General features: G+C 41.2%; 1 protein-coding gene across 1 annotated transcript in view; it reads left to right on the top strand.

Moving 5' to 3' along the window:
* LOC122058156 (V-type proton ATPase subunit a1-like) overlaps nt 1–22,092 on the top strand; it is a 67,238-nt gene that overhangs the window by 6,428 nt on the left and 38,718 nt on the right. The window contains exons 5-7 of the mRNA XM_042620675.1: nt 6,267–6,380; nt 6,457–6,630; nt 15,149–15,286. Of these exons, the coding sequence (XP_042476609.1) occupies nt 6,267–6,380; nt 6,457–6,630; nt 15,149–15,286 (426 nt within the window). The remainder of the gene's footprint in view (nt 1–6,266; nt 6,381–6,456; nt 6,631–15,148; nt 15,287–22,092) is intronic.

Raw genomic sequence — 22,092 nt, 5'->3', positions numbered from 1 at the left:
CAAAACAAAAAAAGACACAATTTCAGTCATCTCGCCGCAATTTCGGTCGGTCCTAAACATGCACTATTTCATCGAAATTTTGGTCATCCCGGTCATTTCGTTTCTCACTCATTTCACTAATTTCGGCCATTAGCCCTTCAAATGGCCAAGCAAAAAGCATGGAAAAGTACATTGTTTCGGTGGTTTCAAATGGTTTTGAAACCACCGAAACAATGAGACGAAACAAGTTCTTGAACCTTATATCCAAGGGGATGAGGAGTGAGGACAATAGTGACCTTTAGAATCTAAATGTTGGAGCAATAATGAAGGCATGTGATTCCTTTTCTCTATTCAGTTGCTGCTATATAAATGGAGAATTACTGACATTTGAAGGGTGCCATACTTCAGCTCTCGCTGTTTCTTGCTTGAGGAACTGGTTTGTTGAAGTTAGTTGCCTGTACTACTCTTGTAAGTACCAATTTATGGTCATGCATATAAATCAGAAAAGTTGGCTTATTTTAGTGGAAATAAGCCTTGGGTTGGGTTCTATACATGTTGGACCTTTTGTCCTAGGTATTTTCATTGTAATGGGCCACTTTAATGGGCCTAAAATAAGGGTAGGGGTTAGGAATATGGGATTTACTTTATTAGCTAGTTTAAGTTGGAGTCCTAATTAGAATAGGAGTTGTTTAAATTCTTTTATTGATCAATTAAGTAGCTTGTTTGATTACTAGTTGGTTTTAGGTTATTTCTAATCATGTTAAAGAGTTAGATTTTGATATTATATATATATATATCTATATAGCCAGCCTTTCAGGCACACGGATTTATGAAATATAGCTGTCAATTTTTCTTACATTTTGCTGCTGTGGACTCAGTAGTATGGTTGGTCGATTTCAAGTGGGGCTTAGGTGTATTCCTAGCCTGTTTATTCCTCTTTATCTTTCAATCTATCTTGCTGCCAGAACTATAGGTCAGATTTGTTCAATTTCTCAACCCTGTATTACTCTGTTTCAGTTGTTATTCTTTGAACTGGCGCTGGTTGCAAGTTACTGTGATAATCTACCTAATTAGTGCTCATATTGTTTGCTATAGTTCCTGATTTATCCTCTCTGAGATTCTGTTCTTGTTTCCCTGAACTTTCCTGGTTGATCACTGCAATTCTGAACCTGTTGTCACATTCCTTATAGCACTAGGACTCTTCAGAAAATCACTATTCTGTTGTCAGAATCAGTTCAAATTCTGCAGGTCAGTTCTCTAGCAGAACAGACCCATCGACTGTAATTTTAGCCTATTCTGATTCAATGGCTGACAGATGCAGTGGCGGTGAGAGGCTGTGGGTGAGAGACCCTAGACTGAGATAGTCCCCTATCCAACTTCCCTATCTCCTTCTTCTTCTTCCTCTTCTCTATTTTCTGTTTTATTTTTTCTGATTTGTTCCTTGAATCTGAAGTTTATTGATTGTGTTTACGATCCTGCCTGGGGTTGGGTCATTTGTGATCCAACCATACATTATTTTGTATCGGAGTCTACTGTGGCCAGCCATAAAGATTGACGTGCACAACAGGAAACTTTGTCCAAGAATGATCAAAACTCGAGGATGATTTTTTTTTTAAAAGGCAAGGTGAGTTGATGTAGATCGATGGCAGAGATCTGCCCAGATTTTTGTCTTCATCCAACCAGCTACCTATATTTTAGGCCCAAGTATTTCCAGATTATGTGCCATCAATTAGCACTATATCTATTCTGTTACTTCTAAATCTATTAATAGCTCTGCAGTGGTTTCTTTTGCTTTTGAAAAAGTGCATTTACCTCTCTCCTTTTAGTTCCAAATCTACTAATGCCTCTGCAGCGGTTTCTTTTGCTTTTGACTGCTATCCCTTGTATGTTGTTCCTGGCTACTCACAGTCTCCCCCCCCGCCCCCCCCAAGTGTGGCATAAATGCATGAAAAATATAAAGATTCATTCATGTGCTCAAATTCAGGAGATTGGTGGGTTGATTTGATTTATACAAGAAGATTGGAAAATGGGTGAAAACAATTTTTTTCTAACAAGAATATAGATACTATTTGATAGTTTTGTATGATTATATGTTAGTATATGTTGATCCGCTCACCTGGTAATTGTAGGTTTAAGTTTCCTTTTGAAAATTAATTAAGTACTATATTTTATGGGGGAAATGCAATCTTCTTTTCCCCTCACATATGTTCATGAAAACCTCGTTAAATCTTTGTGTTGTGCGGATCTGTTTCTGTTTATTTTCGTATTAGTTGGTGTTTACTCTAACAGAGTGCTATACATCACAAAGCATTTTGAATGGTTTTCTTTTGCATCTATCCATTCCTAGATGACTGTTTGTGCTTTTTTCCCAGTTCCTACAATTTCACGTTCACATTTCAATGAAAAACCACATTTTTACTTGATCTTTCTCAGATTTCAATGGTTTTTTTGTCATAATTCAATGGGGGGGGGGTGATTCCTTACTCCATTGAAGAAACCCTTGCTACTTCTTGCACAAACTCTATGGAATGCCTGTCTGAGAGTGTAGTGCTGTATTGCTATTGCTTTTGTTATAATTATTCCCTTTTATATTTAACATTCAGAGTTCCTAAATTCTGTTTTGAAGCCCGTATGCAACAGAAAAGCTATTGCCTGGACAAGAAATGCAGAGGAAATTCCCTGGTTCTAAAATATGACAAAACCACCCCCCCCCCCCCCCAAAAAAAAAAAAAGAAAAAATTCTGGAAAGATCCCTTTCTGCTTCTCTTTTTTTTTTTGGGGGGGGGAGGGGGCGGGGAGAAAGATTTAGAAACGAGGAAGCACTCAGTCTCTGGACCTAAAAACTGAAGGCACTGCTGAACCTGAGTTCATTCTTCTATTATAATTTCCTGTCTGTCAATATTTATATTTATAGAAGAAGAAAGAGAAGACAAGAGGTTGTTCCGGGACTGTGAACACTACTCGTGAACAGTTATATTAGAATAATAGGGAAGGAGGGGGGGAGAAGTCACACAAACCAGGCCACACAGGCACTCACAAATTCAACTCTTAAATCATTCTTTCAGTCTGTCTTTCTCGATTACAAGCTTTTTATTTTAAAGACTCCAAAGACTTCTAACATAACTCTAAAATTGAAAAAGAACTTGGCTCTATCTTCAAGTCCTATTAATCTGAGTGAGATGCTATTTACCCTCACTGATGATATAACTTATAGGGGTTGCTTTTGGTAAGAGTTATGAGGGGCGAGAATTTGATAATGGGCGGTTTGGAGAAGCAATCACTGAAGCCCAAACTATCTTTTGTACCTTCTGTGGCTCTGAATGAGACATCTGAATCGGAGCATGAAGACATTGTTGATGTCTTGCTCAATGTCATAACAAGGGGTTTTACCTACCAAAAACTCAATAACTTGTGGATACAATCTGGCAGCAATTAGAATAAAAAAATTGGCAGGGTATTTTTATATGGCAGGACTTGTATATTTCTAGAGCTTGAGTCATACATTTAGTCTGAATTTCCCTGGTTGTGTGGAGTTCTATATATAATTAGCTTCTTAGTTATGATGACTGATGAGTGAAAAGCTGGTATGCTATTCCTGCTCTGATAAAATCAGTAATGATGAATGAAGCATGGTTATTGCTTCTGGATTGGAGTTATAGTGTAGGTATCTTGAAGGAAAAGTTCAAAAAATCTGTCTGTGATTTATAGAGCTATTCTAATGTGAAGCTACTAGAACCGACCTTTATTTTTTGGCTTGTCTTCTCCTTGTTTTCTTAGTTTATTTGTTGAATGCATTGAATACATAAATTCATCTCCTAAACCCTGGTCCCTGTCGTGGTCCCTGAAACTCCATAACTCTTCATTAAGACATTAATACCTTAGTCTCTCGCCCATAATCGCATCAAAGCAATCCTCATGGTAATTGCTTTGTTTAACAGTGATGGGAGAAGATTTTACAGAGAGAGAGAGAGAGATTTCACTCAGAAAAACTTACGGGGAAGAGTAGACTTGCTGGCTGAACAGAGAAGGAGAAGAAGAAGAAGAAGAGGAAGGGAGATGTGATGTAGGTGGAGGCGGGGGGGGGGGGGGGGAAATCGAACCAGCTCTAGGGTCCCCTTTCAGACCTGGTTATTTGGGGCCAGGCCATTCCTGGCCCAGATCTATGCCTGATTTGCCCCATCGAACAGTAGCTTTCTCAGTCCAGATTCAGGCAAGTATTGGTTACCATTCTTGGCCTTCAGTCCAGCTCAGCAGCAGTTTATCTTGCCATCGAACAGCAGTATTTAGGTCTCAGTTTTTGTCTTCAAAGGAGCTTCTAGCAGGCCCTTCAGCTGTCCCTTATTGTTGAAGAAAGAAGCTTCGAGAGAGGAGTCAGCCATCGAACTACAGCATATAGCCTGGGATTAGTTTCCTCTTTTGCTTGTCAAGTTAGTTTCCTTTTTGTCATCAGTTGTTAGTTTCTAATTTCTTATTTCTTGGTTTGCAAGTTAGAAGTCAAATTAGAAGGTTTTAATTCCAGCTTTAGTTTCCTAATTTAGAAGTCAGTTTTGTAAGCCTATATAAGAGGCTCCATCTATTGTAAGGACTAGTTTAATTAATGAAGTTTGAGTATTACTTATGGCTGCAAAGCTTTTATCTTATCTGATAGGTGAGATGCCTAAAACTATGAGAGGTGAGATGCCCAATTCCTTAACTCTTCTTCCCCCTTCTCAAGCCCTCCATCGATTCTCTTTTCCCTCTTTATTTTCTATTTAGCCTTTGTGAGAAAGTGATTTAAGAGTGCATAAAAGCGTGATTGAAGATCCAAGACGAGCCACCAGGTTCAGGTTGAAGTGCAGCCACTGGTCCCAAGATCGATCACCATTATCAGGGTTTTGAGCTGCAATCGACTTTGGCCTGAACTCTCCAACCAGTAAGCCAAAACACAAGCCCTTTTGAGGGTTTCTTAAGGACCACTAGGGGGCCCTTCGACCAGAGTTGCAGGGCCATCCAAGGCCTGCTGAAGCAACCACAGGAAATTTCCTTCTTGCCTGTGAAATCCTTCTGTGTCGAGATCTGTTGCTGATTGTTTGGCCTGCTTGCTGACCTGACTACAGCCAATATTGGAGGACTATTTGGGAACATCTGAAACCATATTCGAGCCAGGTTTGAGTTCCATTGGACCCTTAGCTTGTGAGTTCTTCCATCCTTCCCAATTCAGCCAGATTTTCAGATCCTGACTGGGACTAGGATCCTTGTGGTTCTAGTCTTACATCAAGATGTTGCCCTCCTGCCGCTGCAATCGCCCTTGATTGGGTTTTCAACAACCCATGGGAAGAGAAGAAATGTAGGGCTTTTATGCAATGAGATTAAGGTAACTGTCGCCAGCCACTGGGAACGGAGACGGAGAAGAATGGGGCAAGGGGCTAGGGTTCCGCCTCCCTAATGTGCTTTTCTTAGACGAAGGGAAGAAGAAGGGATTTGGGGTTTCTCATACGAAGGGAAGAAGGGTCGGGTAACTCGGGTATTTGTTTTGTTTAAAAAAAAAAAAGTATTATATGTGTAAACGTGCATAATACTATGACCTTTAAAATCTTTGTATAAATCCGTATCTATGGTATTATATGGTAAAAAAACGTTTCCTTCAATCAAGCGTTTGGATATGCGTATAATATGCGACTATACCAACTATGGTGCTGACTAGGAAACTTAGTAAAATAAAGAACGGACTTTGACCAGGACTGGACATGTCCTCCCACCTTGATTGCAGATAATAACAACCCAAATAAGAAACCTTACAACAGAAATCTTGGTGATAAGATTCCTGGTTTTCAGGAACCACAGGCTTTATAAATCTTCTTAACTGGGCCTGCATCTTGCTGGAGATAAGATTCTGGAATGACCAAGAAATCTGGAGTTTTCATAATTGTAGCTGTGTAGGAGAATCCAAATGGCCCCCACAATAGACTGATATAATTTCCTGATAACAATAGAAAGCTGAGATCTGTTCTGGTGGCCAGATTCGTTGGACATTAGAAATAACCCAATCAATTGTACTGGGTATGAGCCAGACCCGTGATCATGCTCCTGCTTTCGTATCTTCATCAAACTGCAATTTTTATGCTGCTTTTCCTTGCATATTCTGCTCACTGTTTAAACTTTAAATTCATCAATATATTTCTTCTTATTATCTGCATTTCACTGGATGGGCTGTCCTTAAATTGCAGTAATATGGTTACTGCATCACTTAGCTCTTCTATCACCTTGCAATGAGTTTCTGTTCCCGCACCTCATGTTTTTTATTCCAGGCAGGTGGCTTCCTTGTTTCAGCTGAGAGTCACAAAGTTGCAGAGGACAGAGAATTAGAGGAAAATTTATATTTAAATAATGATTATATCGAGAGGGCATCATTACTTGAACAGGTGCTTATTGTGTTATATAATTATTATTTGTCTGAAACCTTTCCGCTTGCATCTGTTAAAGCATATTCTTTTGCAGGAAATGCAGCCTGGGCCATCAAACCAAGCTGGTTTGAGATTTATTAGTGGTATTATTTGTAAATCTAAAATTTTAAGTTTTGAGAGGATGCTATTCCGTGCTACAAGGGGCAACATGTTTTTTAATCAGGCACCAGCTGAAGAGTATGTCATGGATCCTGTATTGGCTGAGAAGGTATGACCCCTTGATGTAGTCAAGCTGTCAAAATTGTTGGTCCTTAGTTTAGTTTCTAATTTCTTTTTCTTTTTTGTTTTTAGTTTAGTAATGTTTTTTTTTTCCTCAATTACAGTTCGGTCCATATGTTTGTATTGATGTAATCGATCTAGGGGAGAATGGACTGGAATAGTTTTTGGTTATGGTTAAGGGAATGCTTCTCTTTTGAACGGTTTGATGGTCAATTTGTTCATGGTGATCAAGCTTAAATTTGTTTCTTTTGTTTTATTTTCTTATTGTTCTATTTGAGTTTAGGTTCACGCTCACAGGTTTTTGAACCCACCTGCATCACCCCTATTGGCCTATATTCTTTGTTACATGTTAGAATGCCATCTTCATTATCTGACAACTCTGAAATTTTATGTTCTAGTATCAGAAAATAGTCTCTGTTCTTTACCATCATGTTTAGGGTTTGCAATGCTTTCAACTCTGTGAGTGAAGGCCAAACTTGAACTTAGTATGAACTCAGACTACATTGTGATTTGTCAAGTTAAATGTGTCCCGATTCAACCTCTCTATTTTGCCTCCTTAGCTTTTATAGTTAAAAAAGGTCTATGTAAGGACCATTTTTTATTGTTGTCCTTTCCAGAAATAAAACATTCAATGTTTTTTTTTTTGGATGAATAAATAATTCAATGCCAAGAATAGAAGAATATACAGAGGGGGAAAGAGGGAAAGGGGAAGGATCAGGAGTGACCCAGCCAACAGGCTGACCAAGGCCAAGGCCTAAACCAAGCAAAAGCAACAGAAAATTACAAACTACACCTACAAAAGACGAAACAGCAAAAAGCAGAAACTCAGCCAAAAAGGGGGGATGGGATGCCAGAACCCAGAAGACATCAAGTGGGGAGAAGGAGGTCAACCTGAAGGTTCCAGGAGGTAATGATGTGGGAATTTCTGGTGGTGTTATGGACTGGGCTGGTCTAAAGGGAAGTGGATTTGGACTTAACATCAAAGTAGATAGCTTTCCAAATCTTATTCGGAGAACGGGAATTGGAAGTCCATCTACGGATGTTCTGCTCTATCCAGTAATGATTGATAGTGGCACAAAAAGCCAATTTGCCAACAGTGTCACAAATAGAGGTACCAGAGAATGTTATATCAATCCAGTTCCATTCTTTATCAAAAGGAAGGACATGTCTTCTGTTTCTCCAACATTTGGCGAGGACAACCTTTCAGATGTGGGAAGAGAAAGGGCAAGAGAAGAAGAGATGAGGGATGTCTTCGGTACCCATGGGGCAGGGGTAGCAAGCAGGATTGATAGGGATATGGCGGTGGATGAGAAAGGATTGAGTGGGAAGGCATTTGGTCAGACATCGCCAGAGGGTGAAGCTATGCCAGGGAATGTGGTTTTTAAACCAAACAAACTTATGCCAAAGAACCACATGGGAAGGGGTGCCAATGAAAGACCAGGCGATGGCAGAAGAATAGGATTTGTTAGAGGAGGGGAGCCAGATACATTTGTCTTTTCTACCCCGATGTCCCGGGGAAAGAGGGGGAAGTTTGGACCAGAGATCAAGAAGGGGGGGAATTCGGAGGGGACCAGCCAGAGGGAGATATTATAGAAAAGACGGTGGCATTAGAAGGGAGACCAGAAGAGTAGATGACTCTAGGGGAGATAAGGTGAGAGAGGATACCAGAAGGGTGCCAGGGGTCTTTCCAGAGGGAAGTGTCCTGGCCATTACCAATGATGAAGGAGATGGCGGAAAGGGCAATAGGTCTATGATCAAGAATTTTCCGCCAGATCCAAGATGCATCCGGGATGGAAGGAGCAGTCATTAGATTTGAGAAGCCCCCAGTAAATCCAGTCCACCCAAATGCTTTTATTCTTGGACACAATCTTCCAGATGAGCTTAAGAATACCAGCAGAGTTGGTGGATTTGATTTTTCTAATTCCCAAACCACCTTCAGCTTTGGGAAGGCAAACCTTATCCCAACTTAAGGGTCTAAGGAACTTAGTGGAATCAGAGCCTTTCCAGAGGAAGGAGCAGAGGAGACTCTCAAAAGATTTGATGATGGAAGCAGGGAGGGCAAAGGTTCTTGATCAAAACCTCGGACTATCTCGTGACAAAGCATAATGTTATCAGAGATACTCCCACCAGCAATAAAGGCCGATTGATTGGGGCTGACGAGGGAGTCGATGACTTTCTGAATCCTATTGGCCAGGATTTTAGCAATGAACTTGTACAGATGTTGCACAGAGAGATGGGCCTAAAGTCATTCATGGAAACCACATCTTCCTTTTTAGGGATGAGGCAAAGGAAGGTGTGGTTGATCCCCTCGATTTGGCTAGGATTTAGGAACAAACTCCTCACTGTATAGATAAGATCATTTATGATGGTACCCTAGCAGACAGAGAAGAATCCCATACTGAAGCCATCAGGGCCCGGAGCTTTGTTGGACTTATGGGAAAGGATGGTCGAAATTATTTCCTCATTTGGGATGGATTGAAGAAAAGGAATTGATGTAGGGAGGGGGCCTAGACAACTAGGTTTCCTACAAGGGGTCAATCCACTAGACAAGGGATACTCAATAGGTCTTGAATTGGGTTGGGTTCAAAGTTGCTCAGCAAAATACAGATTTAACATGCTAGAATAATAAACTAATTAACAGGGTAGCAGCAGTCATTAGTAGTCTAAGCATGAAAAACACTGAAAACTGCTCAAGCGTCAAATAGGGATATGGGGAAGGGAACATGGCAGCAAATATGTGTTAGGTTTAGCACAGATCAATCAAGACACTAAGCATAATAAGTAACCCACGCAGTTCTCTAAAATCAGCCAACTGATAAGGTAACAACAGAGATTCTTTTTAGGATAACAGTAAATAGATGGCTTGAAAAACAGAGAATAATTTCAGGTTTCAGTGGGGAAGATAATGAGGATGATAGGCAGTCAATGGGTGTGGAACAGGGGGGTTTTACTTACCTTCTTGCTGTTTGAAATCTGAGGAGAAAAGAAGAACCCAAGGTCCTCCAAAATAAAGAGTTGCAGTCCACTGTTAGTGATGAAGAAAAGCCTAGCTTGTTGAATAGGGACCCTTGGTGTTGTCGAGGTAGATTGGTAGATGATGTTGGGGCTCTTAGCAACTCACGGGCAGCAGGTACAGCCAGCAGCAATAACCAAGAGATAAGGGATGAAAGAGAGAGAAAGAGTGTTGTGAGAGAGAGAGAAGGCGAGAAAAAGAGAAAGAAAGTCGAGAAAGAGAAAGAGCGAGAATGAGGAATGAGAGAAAGGGAGAATCGTGAGAGAGAGGGATTTTCCTTCATTCAATAAATTTTCATTAACTAATTCCAAAAGATGGCCAATGGCCTTACACATAAAGAATCAAAATACCAAAAATAAAAAGAGTTATTTAGAAACTCAATCACTGAAATAATAAACTACCTAATAGACCAATAGAAAGAAATTCTTAGTTTCCTAATTATTCAAACAGTTAAATAATACTATGAATTAAAGTTAAGTAATGAAATAAAGTAGGATCTGGTGAGGTCCACAAGGATCTGCTGATTGGGAGGAAAGGGGGGTCGAACCCAGTGCTGGGAAGGCTGGTTCGACTCCCTCTCTTTCCTTCTTCTTTCTTCTAGCTTTCCTCCAGCCAAATGTAATGCATATGTGGCTGGGTCTTGCGCTTACGCCGCTGGTATACGTGGATGTCCCCATTAGGAATGTTATCAGCTGGGACAAACTTGTTGAGGAGGTGAGGAGGGATGGGAGTGGGGGTGGACAGCGAAGGACTGAAGAGCCTCTGAAAGTGAGAGATTGCTTCATCCTTAATATGGTCAGGGGAAAAAAGATCAATTTCCGGAGGAGGAGATAAGCATTGGAATGGAATTGATATTGTTTCTGGCTTTAAGGGATCGATGGAAATAAGCAGTGTTAGAATACCCTAATTCAAGCCATTTGATTCTTGATTTCTGATGGAGGAAGCTTTCTTCTTGCACAAGCAACGGGGAGAGATCAGTGGTGGCTGTTTTCTCTTCCTCTGCAAGGGTGGAACTAAGGAGATCTAATTAAATTCTGGATTGAATGGAATGAAGCTTATCTCGAGCCTCACCAACCCGGGAGGAGATATTTCCGAATGTGGAGGAGTTCCAGAGCTTTAAAGCAGTTTTCATTCTCTTAAGATTGGAGGCAAAAGATATGAGGGGGGAATGGGAGTGAGAGATGTGTCTGTGCCAAGATCCTAAGACAAGGGAGTGAAAGTCCGGATGGGAAATCCACATGTCAAAAAACTTGAAAGGTTTCGGGCCAAAGGAATGGAAGGGGAGAACATACAAGGAGATGGGGCTGTGGTTGGAGATCCCAGGGAGGCCAAAACTGGCATGGGAGGAGGGGAAGGAATTAAGCCAGGCTTCATTAACAAGAGATTACCCGATCTTCTGTTATGCCACGTGAGCTTGGCACTAGACCATCTGAGGTCCATGAGATTAAGATCATCAATGCAATCATTGAAAGAGTCGACAGCCTGAGAATCAGTAGGGTTTCTCCTTTGTTTTTCGTGGCTGAAACGAGTAACATTGAAGTCTTTAACAATGCCCCAAGGGCATCGGCCCGAGTTATTAGAGAAAGAAGTAAGGTCATCCCAAAGAAGGGTCTTGAGGGGAGCTCTGTTGTGGGCATAAACAATGGAAAGGAAGCAAATGAATGGGCCAGAGAGGTGAGAGATCGAGATGTGGATAGTTTGGGCCGAGGAAGAAAGACATGAAATGGTGAGGAAAGAGGGGTACCAAAGAATCCAGATCTGACCATTTGGGCTATGGAGGTAATTGGGAATGAAGGACCAATTAGGGGCAATAGACTTAGCAATGCGAATCGCATTTCCTTTCAACACCTTAGTTTCAAGAAGGCAACAGAGGTTGGACTTGGAGGAGCTAATGAGGGATTTGATTTTCACTTGTTTAGCTGAGGAATTCAGGCCTCGGACATTCTAGATGGTCCAAGGGATCATTTGGAACCAGAAGGGGTGGGCATCGAACATATGGGAAAGATGAGGGGGGTTTTGGGAGAGGGACGGCGGCTATATCCTATGACTGGGGAGGATGTGGATGTGGTTGAGGATCTGGTACTGATGGAAGAGAATTTAGGTTTCTGTTTTCTCATGTGAACCAAGGTAGCTTTAGTAGGATTGGAATGTGATGGTTTAGAACTTATAGGATGGTGGAGGCCAGGGGTGGTAGCTTGAATTGGGGTCAAAGGGGGATTCTGGGTTAAGTGGCTTGACAGAGAGGTGCTACTGTCAAATTGAATAATTCCAGTGGCTGAGGGCTTGGAACTTATTTGCAGAGGCAGAGAGATGGAGTCTTCTGAAGCAGGGATGCACTGCAGGGTCGAGGGCAATTCAGGAGCATCAAGTTGTAGACATGATGATCTCAGCGTTGAGACAGTCATGGAGGACATATCAGGCTTCTTGCAGGAGGCGATAGGGCCAATAGGGCCAGTAGGGCCAGAGCTACGATCCGTGGTGGAGGAGGAGCCGATTGTGCCTTCCAAGGCTAGATAATCGCGTAATTCACCAAGAGCTTCACCAAAGTTCGTTGGAATAGCAGTAGCGGAACCGGTTGGACCTTCAAAGGCCAGAATAGTAGCAGCGTAGCTGTTCAGGTGGAGCGTCGGCATCTTAGAGTAGATAAGAGGCAAGGTACCGGCGACATCTGGGGCGGCAGAGGGCACGTCAGTTGGCAACTGTGAGGGGATCAGGGAATCCGCAGCAGTGGAGGTAGAATGGAGCACGTCAGTTGTCGGAGTCAAGGTGTACTCAGGAGATAGGCCTGCGGGGGCATCGGACTACGAAGAGCCGGAGGCAGGAGGCCTCCCTTTAGTTGCATTTCGACAAAAAGCCATATCGGGTAAGGAAGGGAGGATTGATGGATCTGAATTCGGGTTAGGCTGAATGGGCAGTTCAGTAGGAAGGAGCGGTTTCGGATGCGGGTTAGAGAGTAATGGGGCGGATGGGTTCATATGTGGGTAGGGGTTAATGGGTTGTTTTAATGGGTGGGTCGGGTTATAAAGATTACCCGGGTAAAGGGGGTGGTCTTTTGGAAACTTTGAAAATTGATTCAACATGTGAACCGGTATAAATTGGTTCAGAGGAATGAAATCAGGTTCGACCGGAGTAGGTTGGATAAAAGGGGAAGAGGAGGTTGTAGAAGGTTCTTCCAACGAGGAAGCAGAAGGGATAATAGAGATTTCGTACCAGGGATAGGCAACAGAGGGGGAGATGAGGTTTGGGGATCGGCGCAAGGTCAACCGACGGAGACGAATGATCGATTTGGTTGATGGACATCAGAATATTCAAAAGTAGAAGAGACTGCTCAGTGTTTGTGTCAGCAGCAGGCGATCCCAAGATCGAGAATGGGTTATACTCAGTAGGAGAAGACTCGATCAAGGGGCTAGCGGTCCTTGCATTCGAAGTCATTGGCGGCAACTATTCCGATGAGAGACCAGAACCCAGGTCAGTCGCCAAAGCAATTCTGTTTCTTTTTTTTATTTTTTATTTTTTTTCCTGCTGATGAGGGTTTCTGAGGTTTCCGGCATCGAGGAGGTTGACAGAGGAACATCAATGGTAGTTGGCTCTTGAATAGGAGTGTCGATGGTAGTTTTTGTGCATAGGGATGATTTGTGACCAAAGCAGTTGCAGGATGCGCAGACGGGAGGGATCCATTCGTAAGTGACTTTTTGGTTGAAAGTAAACCCCTCACCATCAATCACAGTTACAGAGGAGGGAAACTTGTTACCAGCTTGCACTTCAATGCAGACCCCGGCGAAGGAGAGTCTGTCCATGGTTTTTGTTCTTCTATCTGAGTACAACGGCTTGCCGATAAGTGATCCCACAATACTGAGTCCCTTAACACACCAAAAGTGTAGGGGGAGGTTGGGGAAAGAGACCCAAAGGGGAATGGAGGAAGGCTTTGTTTTGCTAAATGAGGATTTGGCATCCCATTGCCTAATGAATAGGGGCTCCTTTCCAACATACCAGGGTCCTCCATCTAAGACCAGTGCCTTGTCCGATTCATTGTCGAAGTTAATCACGAACGTTCCATTGTCAAGCATATAAATAAAAATAGTGCATTTCGGACGCCATTGTTTTATCAATGAAGCTTTGACCAAGGAGAAACGGGGCCTGCTGCCAAGAAAAGAACCAATGATACAGTTTTTCCACTTGAGAATCTCTGAATCTAACAAACCAGGAGGACATAGACCAACAGGGTTGGAATCAAGGATGACCGGAGGGTGAAAGTGAAGGGAATGACCAATCGAGGGGTGGGAGGAGGGAGTGGGGTTCTCTGCGGGGGTGGGAGAGTTTACTACATCGGCAAAGGTTCGATTGGCAGGGGAAAGAGGACGGCTGAAGTGTAGTAGGAGGGGGAGGCATAGGATCATGTGAGGAGGATTCAGGGGGAGAGAGTGTGTCGGCGGCAGAGGCTGCCGGAGGGGAGGGCATAGTTGGGTTGGGGAGAGGGCATCCGTATCTTTCTCAGATTGTTTTGGTTGGTTCTTGTAAAATCGAGTTGTTGTTGTAAACATTCAATGTTAGTTGAGGCTTCCATGTATCTAATTCCCAAAGGCTGATCTACATACCAATCAGATTTCAGATTCCAACCCCTCATATTTTCCTGTGGATAAATCTAGATATGTTAGGTGGCTGGAAAGATAACCAACCCAAAAGGAGAGAGAGGAAGATACAAGGGTTTAACTATATTATACATGCACACCAAAGAGCTGCAAGCTATGCAAAAGAGGAACTCTGGTTTGTGTATATATCAGCTAAATACGTATTCCTGAATTCTTGGGAAATAGCATCTCAAAATATAAGATGATGTAATGCTTTGTCCACAAAAATTGTATATTCTGGAATACGGTACCCCAATAACCCTTGGATTTCGTTACTTCATCAACCACGCCAGTGCTGCTCCAAACCTTTGCCCTTTTGAATTCCATCTTTTCTTGTCGATTTTACAAGTTAGTTTGTTAGGATGTCCTTTTATTCTTCTCCATTTACTAATTCTTGTTTTTAATGTGAGGGGAAGGGATAAAATGAAGATCGTAGGAGCCTTCAAAAAGGGGGGGGGGGATTGGATGAAGAAGGTGGTAATCGTAAAATATTGTTTTTTCTTAAGTCTTTCGACATGTATTTATGCTGAGCATGTAAATGCAACCTGAATCCAACCCAATTATATACTTGATATTGAAAAAGGGAAAATCCCAAGTGGCTCAATCTTTAATCCTAAACTGAAAAAATGGCACGTTTTAGCAGTTTGTCAGGTAGGATCAAGGAACTAATAGATGATCAGAATACTGGCAGTTTCTAGCAGTTTGTCAGGGAGGATCAAGGAACTAAAAGAAGATCAGAATACTAAGCGAACTAGAAAATTTTCGATTACTATTCTAAAAAGTAGAGCATTTTATGGTTTGGACAGTATGAGTTGCCTTGTTTTTTGGTTAAAGTTACACCAATTTTGTTGGCTTCCCTCATGCAGGTTGAGAAAACAGTTTTTGTAGTTTTCTTCTCAGGGGAGCAAGCAAGAACAAAAATACTGAAAATTTGTGATGCATTTGGTGCAAATTGCTACCCTGTTCCTGAAGATATTACCAAAAAGAGGCAAATAACTCAAGAGGTATGCATGCTTTCAAGGAGGCAAAATTTTCTCTTTCTATGATTCATAGATCTTTGCCCAAAACATAGTTTCTACACTTCTTCTCCTGATTTGGCTACTGGCAAAGATGAAAAATAGTTTTGCTATTACAAGTTAAAAAACAGTATAGCATGTTGCTGTTGCTAACTCTTGCATCCTTGCTTTCTACTTTCATATAAATCCCAACTAAAAATGCTACTTTATGAAAGTGATGTTTTTTCACTAGGATCTATTTTACATCTGCAGCTAAGCTGTTTGACTTATTCATATTCAACTTTGGGGTATTTGAAGGAAAGCAAAGACTGCTGCGAGTTCCCTGTTTTTCTTCTGGTGGCAGCTTTAGGTCCATTTCATGAAATGAAAGCACCTTTATTTTAACACACATCTTTGTCTTCTATGCAATCTACTTGCAGACATTTGCTTGCTTACACATCGATAATGTTTTAATTTTGTGTGTGTGTGTGTGTAGTGTGAGGGGGGACTTACTAATAAAGATCTAGCCACCTGCCACCTAATGGATAGGGTTTAGAAAACCAGCAAAAACCAGAATCACAGTAATGTAGAACTGTAATTTAATGATCAAAACAGTATGAGATAGGACCTTGTTTCAGAGAATAAAATCCAGATTAGGAGAATAATTAGTATCATCAAATCAGAGGGTCAGATCAGAATAGAACTCAGGTCGAGTTCTGTCTACAGGGGAAGAACCTTTGCTGAGAATCTCAGATCAATCGGATGGACAGATCTGAGTATATGAACCTGTCCTTGTTGCACTTGGAAAGAGTGATTGCAGTCAAATCTCAGATCAGTTTATCAAATTGATAATGAAAACATAATATTAATCACCAACACCAACTGAATATGATATATGAAAGAATTATGCAGCAGTAATCACCCAACAGAATAATCTTATCGAATCAGTACTCAGATTTGCAGAAATCCAGAATAAAGGGCAGAATTGGAATAATGAAAATATCTCCAGATCAGCAGGTCTGATCTGAGAGAAAAACGAATTGAGTCCTTCCTTTAGGGTTTAGAATATATGGTCAAAATCTTGAAGGAATCTAATGGCTGAATTGCTTAATCTCAAAAACTATGTAGCATATGATCTTCTGGAAGCAAAGGTTCTAGTTGCAGAAATTTCCATGTTAGAACTTACTTGTTAATGGCAATTAGAACTAGGAGAATCATAAATCCCGTAGTGTATCAATAGCTTCAGAACTAGAACAGCAGAAAATAAAACCTGGCCGTTACACCGCAATGTGATTCAGTTGGATCAAACACCAATATCCTTGATCAAACACAAGGGGTTTCTTGATAAACACAAGTGATCCTCAAACAGGAAGGGGCAAGCAAAAGCTGCAAATTCTTTACTAAATTCGTTTACAATGCTCTATGCCCCCTTAGAAACTTATATTTTAGATTCAAAAATAGACTCAAAACACTGAAAAGGAAGGCCTATCCCAATGGATCGAAATCCTCTGCGGGAGCAATCTTGGCGGAGGCTGGCGGAGAGCATCTACGATGCCGACACGTGGACGGTCAGAGCATCATTCTGCTGGGAGATGGTACCCTCTTCGGTTCTGAAATCTGGATTTTGCAAAAGCCGGTTCATCCGTGACCAAAACCAACCCTAGGTCTCTGTTTCCCCCTCTTCTTCTTCTTCTCCCTCCTTCCTCTATCTTTTGCGTTCAAGTTTTGTGCCTTCCGGTGTGAGGAGTAAAGAGCTTTGGAGTTCTTTTTAACCATATTGCAGGGGATTTGGGATAGCTCTATCATCTAGTTGCAGGGTGGCAATGGAAAAGCCCTCGTGTGTTATGTGGGTATGGATGGAGATAAGCTTTGAGGAGAAACGGATGGTTCTGGGGGTAACTCTTCTGCTAGAGCTTCCAACGGGGCTTTCCTGTGGACCATTCTATGTTCATTTTTGTTCCTGGATTTCCACATAATTCCAAAAACAAGTTAGGATTCCTGATTTGTTTTAAACTTTATCAGTTGACTCATAACTCAACGGGTCATTCAAGAATGCTATGAGTTGCAAAGGCAACTCTATTTCTGTTTCTGCATCTATTGATGCAGAATTTGTCTCGGTTAGATTATTGATCAAATTGATACAATATATTGGATTTATCTGGTGTGTTTTCTGCTAAATTATACATATCTGCAATAGTAACCCCTCATCCTTAAATTCCTTACAAAGATTATGGAGGGAAATGAGAATCCAAGTAAAATTTCTTACTCTTGTTGGGCAGTTGCTTGGAAAGAATTCCCTTCTTAAAAAATATTCAAAGGTGTTATTCTTTGGTGAAAGTGTCCTAATCTGAAGAACCTAGTGGCTACTTAGAGATAGTGATCTTTTTTGAAGATGGTTTCACAAGAAATGATTTAGGCATCTGAAATTAAAGAAACCGGAGGGTCTTGTGGTTTATAGGGCTCAAACCATCAAGGAATTGGAAAGCCTTTTAATTGCGAGATCTCCACTGAGTGGGGTACTGAGCTCTTCAACTAGACTCAGTGATTTGTGAGATTTAGAGTTTGAGGGAACTATATTATTGCAGTAACAAGAAAGAGGTAACAAACCCTTAAATCTGTTGAACCCCTTCTGCTATGCTATCTTCGTTCGAGTAGAAGAGAGGAAGGAGGGAGGAGAAGAAGAAGAGGGGGAAACAGAGACCTAGGGTTGGTTTTGGTCGAGGATGAACCGGCTTTTGCAAAATCCGGATTTCAGAACCGAAGAGGGTGCCGTCTCCCAGCAGAATGACGATCAGACCGTCCATGTGTTGGCATCGTAGATGCTCTCTGCGAGCCTCCGCCAAGATTGCTCCCCGTAGAGGATTTCGATCCTAACCCAATCATTAACTAATAAACGTAACTTATTAGACTCACTCGGAAACTAAAATAAAGAAGGAAACTAACTCGAAATAGTTTGATGTGGACTCATGACAATGAAATAAATAATTAAAGACAAACTTAACTTGAACCAACAGAGAACCGGTTCAATTGAACTAACCCAAAACAACTTAAAAATAAACCAAGAGACTAACTAGCTAATCCTGTATGCAACCTTATTACCCATACTTTAGGCCCACAAAAATGGCCTATTACATTGAAAGCCCATGGACCAAAGGCCCAATGATGCAGGTGCACAACCTTGGATCCCCCATCCAAACCCATCTAGGTATCCAGACAGATATGAATTCGGTCCATATTTGAGTCCTTGGTCTAGTAGGATTTTAATTTTATTACGTAGGACTTAGAGTTGGTTTCCATATTTCCTTTTTGAAGTAGTCCTTTTAAGATTTGTTTTTGTGTTAGTCTTACTTTTCCTATTTATATGCTTGTAACCAACGTAATGACCAGAGATTGAAGATGGAATGAATTGAGTTTGTGTGTTAGTGAGCCTGCGGGTTGGTGCGTGTGATTTCTTTTCTTCCCCCCCTTTTCTTTGGTGCGATTCCTCTCCCTCCCCTTGAAATTTGAGACATCTCGGGGATTCTTTCCCTTCCCCTACTGGCCCTCCATCAAATGGTATCAAAGCCGAAAGATCCTATCCTTCTCTTCCTTTTCCCCTTGTTAGAATAAGGATTAGTTTGCCGCAAGGGAACATTAGGGTTTTCCCCCTTCCATCGACTCTAATTAGAGTTGTGCGGCTGGGTGGGGGTATAATTGTAAATGGTTTGTTTATTCTGTTTTGTACTCCTATCATGACTCTATCATGGTAGTCATGACTCCTATCATGACTATCATGATTTTTTATTATAAATAGGGGACTTGTGTGATCAGTTAAAAGAGACACAAACATTCTCCCATTCTTTTTTTTAACATGGTATCAGAGCCTAATTTTTGATCTAGGTTTTCAGGTTCTAAGCAGACCTTCACCTCTCCTTCCATCATCTTTGTTAGCCTCCATCTTATCCTACCTTTGTCCCATTAACCTACCATAGGGCAGCACTAATGAGTTGATTCCTATGAATCTATTGGCTGTCCTATACCCTACCTCATGAACTAAAACATAAAAAACCCTTGTAAGAAAATTTGGGTTCTTCATCCTCTACACAAATCGATTTGTGAAAAAAAAAAAGGGTTTTCCTCTAAAACCTTGACAAAATCGATTTTTCGGACACCCTCCTCAGAATTGGCTGAATTGTTTAGGAGATCATCATCACCATTACAGAGGAGATCGACCAGTCTTGTGGCCCCATCTGCCAAGTCTTTATCAAATCTCCCAAAACCCTAATTTGCTTGTCTCAATAGTTCTTCATCAAGCCTGATATTATTTGGAGTACCTCACGGTCCTCACTACCCTTACTGGGCAATTCGATCCAAGTATAGACACTTTCTGATGGTTGATTTTAAAGATTTGGTATTTCTCTTTCTCATTGTCGATTTTTTACTATTTCAATCACGTCTGAAGTAATTACTGTGACCTCTGGGTTAGATGGACAAAGTCGTAATGACTGCATGCCTTTTGGGACTAGCTTTGTGAAATTGGATGGAACTAATTACCTTGTCTGGTCCAGATCTACATATCTTACCATTGCTGGTAGAAGTCTCACTGAACACATTATAGGGAAATTGAATAAACCCTTTGATGAGGGTACTCCTCAGGATAAATTGGTTACTAATGACTCCTTGGTAATGTCTTACTTGATTGGTTCTATTCATCAATCTATTTATCGAGGATTTTTGCTGTAAAATAATGCTTCTTAGATTTGGGTTGCTACCAAGGAAACTTATGGGCAACTAGGGAATGATGCTCAGGTATTTGAACTTCGCAAGAAAGTTCGTACCACTACTGAACAGGAAATTTCTGTGTCCAAATATTATGCAGCACTTCGAGCTTTATGGATTGAATTGGACCATTATGCAGATTATTATCCCAAAATTGCTGAAGATAGTATTGCTTACACCAAATATGTGGACAAAGTTAGGGTTTATGATTTCTTGGCAGGCTTAAATGTCGAGTATGATCAGATTCGTGTTCAGATACTCAGCAAATCTCCCTTCCCTACTTTGGAACAGTCATTTGCTATGATTTATAGGGAGGAATGTCGCCGTATCTCGATGCTACATACTCCTACTATTGAAAAATCAGCTCTACAGACTGGATCCACTATTACCTCCGAAGGAGCAAATCGAACTGGTGATTCTACCAAGGAGATTGTTAAATGTGAACACTGCCACAAACCATACCATACCAAGGCCACTGGTAGAAGCTCCATGGAAAACCTGTTGATTTTGAGGCAAAGCGTGCTCGGGGTCGATCCAAAACTTAAGCCCATTAGACTTAGACTGAGACTGTGGACACTCCCTCTGGATCTGATATTGGACTCTCCCAAGAGGAACTCTAGGATTTCAGATGTATGCTTAAAGCTTCCAATTCTTCAACTCCTGCCAGTTCAGTCCCTTCAGGTTCCAATTTTTCTCACTCAGGTATTTTATTTAGTGGTCATTGTGCATCAGTCGTCTCCACTCCCTGGATCATTGACGCTGGTGCCACTAATCACATGACCAGTTCCTCCAGTTTATTTCACCAATATTCACCCACCTCACGCAGAGATAAAGTTAGGGTAGCAGATGGCACCCTATCATCTGCCTCCGGAAAGGATTCTATTAAGTGTTCTCCTTCTATACCTCTGCCTTTAATTTTACATATCCTTAATTTTATTACTATTTTGCTATCCATTAGTAGTCTTACTAAGGACCTAAACTGTAAAGTAACCTTCTTTCCTTCCCATTGCATTTTCCAGGATCTGGAAATGGGGAAGACTATTGGATGTGGTGAGGTGCAGGGTGGTCTTTATTTGTTTAATGATGGTTTTCGCCCTATTGTTGCAGCATCAACAACTCCTCATCAACTACACTCTTCTTCTTCTGAATTGACTTAATGGCACTGTCGTCTGGGACACCCACCAATTGGGAACTTCTCTCTTTTATTTTCACATTTAGTTAAATTATGTACTAGTGATGAACTCTTTTGTGAGGCATGTACTTTGGCTAAACAGACTCGTTCTAGTTACTTACCTTTAAATAAAAGAAGCTCTTCTATTTTTCATTTGGTACACTTTGATGTATGGGGTCCATCTCGTCGGACATCTATTTCTGGGAAAAGGTGGTTCGTGTCCTTTATTGAGTGTCACTCCAGAACTACTTGGATTTACATGATGCAACACAAAAGTGAAGTGTTTGGCTGTTTTCAGCGATTCCATAAAATGATTCAAACTTAGTTCAATGTACTCTTAAAATTCTGCGTACTGATAATGGAAAAAAATGCATGAAGGGTCAATTTAAAATATACCTAGCTGATCATGGGGTTCTTCACCAGACAAGCTGTGTTAACACTCCTGCTCAGAGTAGGGTGGTTGAACGCAAGAATAGGCACTTGTTGGATATTACTCGAGCCATGATGTTTGGTAGACAGGTTCCACCTCAGTATTGGAGTGGTGCTGTCCTCACAGCAGCCTACCTAATAAATCATATGCCAACTCGTGTTCTCAACTCTTGAACTCCTGTTGAGGTTCTTCAAGGGACTATATCCTTCCTAGTTCCTCTAAAGACTTTCGGTGTGTATACTATGCTAGAGAACATCATTCACAAGGAAAATTGGAACCTTGAAGCATGAAGTGCATCTTTCTGGGTTACTCTCCTACACAGACAGGATACAAGTGTTACCATCCTCCTACCCAACGTACAATAGTAACAATGGATGTTGTGTTTCATGAATCTGTTGGTTACTAATCGTCACATCTTCAGGGGGAGTTTAGAGTTACTACTGAAGAAGAGATAAC

The sequence above is a fragment of the Macadamia integrifolia genome, chromosome 12 (genome assembly GCF_013358625.1).
Source record: "Macadamia integrifolia cultivar HAES 741 chromosome 12, SCU_Mint_v3, whole genome shotgun sequence".
Classification (NCBI taxonomy): domain Eukaryota; kingdom Viridiplantae; phylum Streptophyta; class Magnoliopsida; order Proteales; family Proteaceae; genus Macadamia; species Macadamia integrifolia.
The sequence above is the reverse complement of the archived record's forward strand: the minus strand, read 5'-3'. Positions and strand labels throughout refer to the sequence as shown.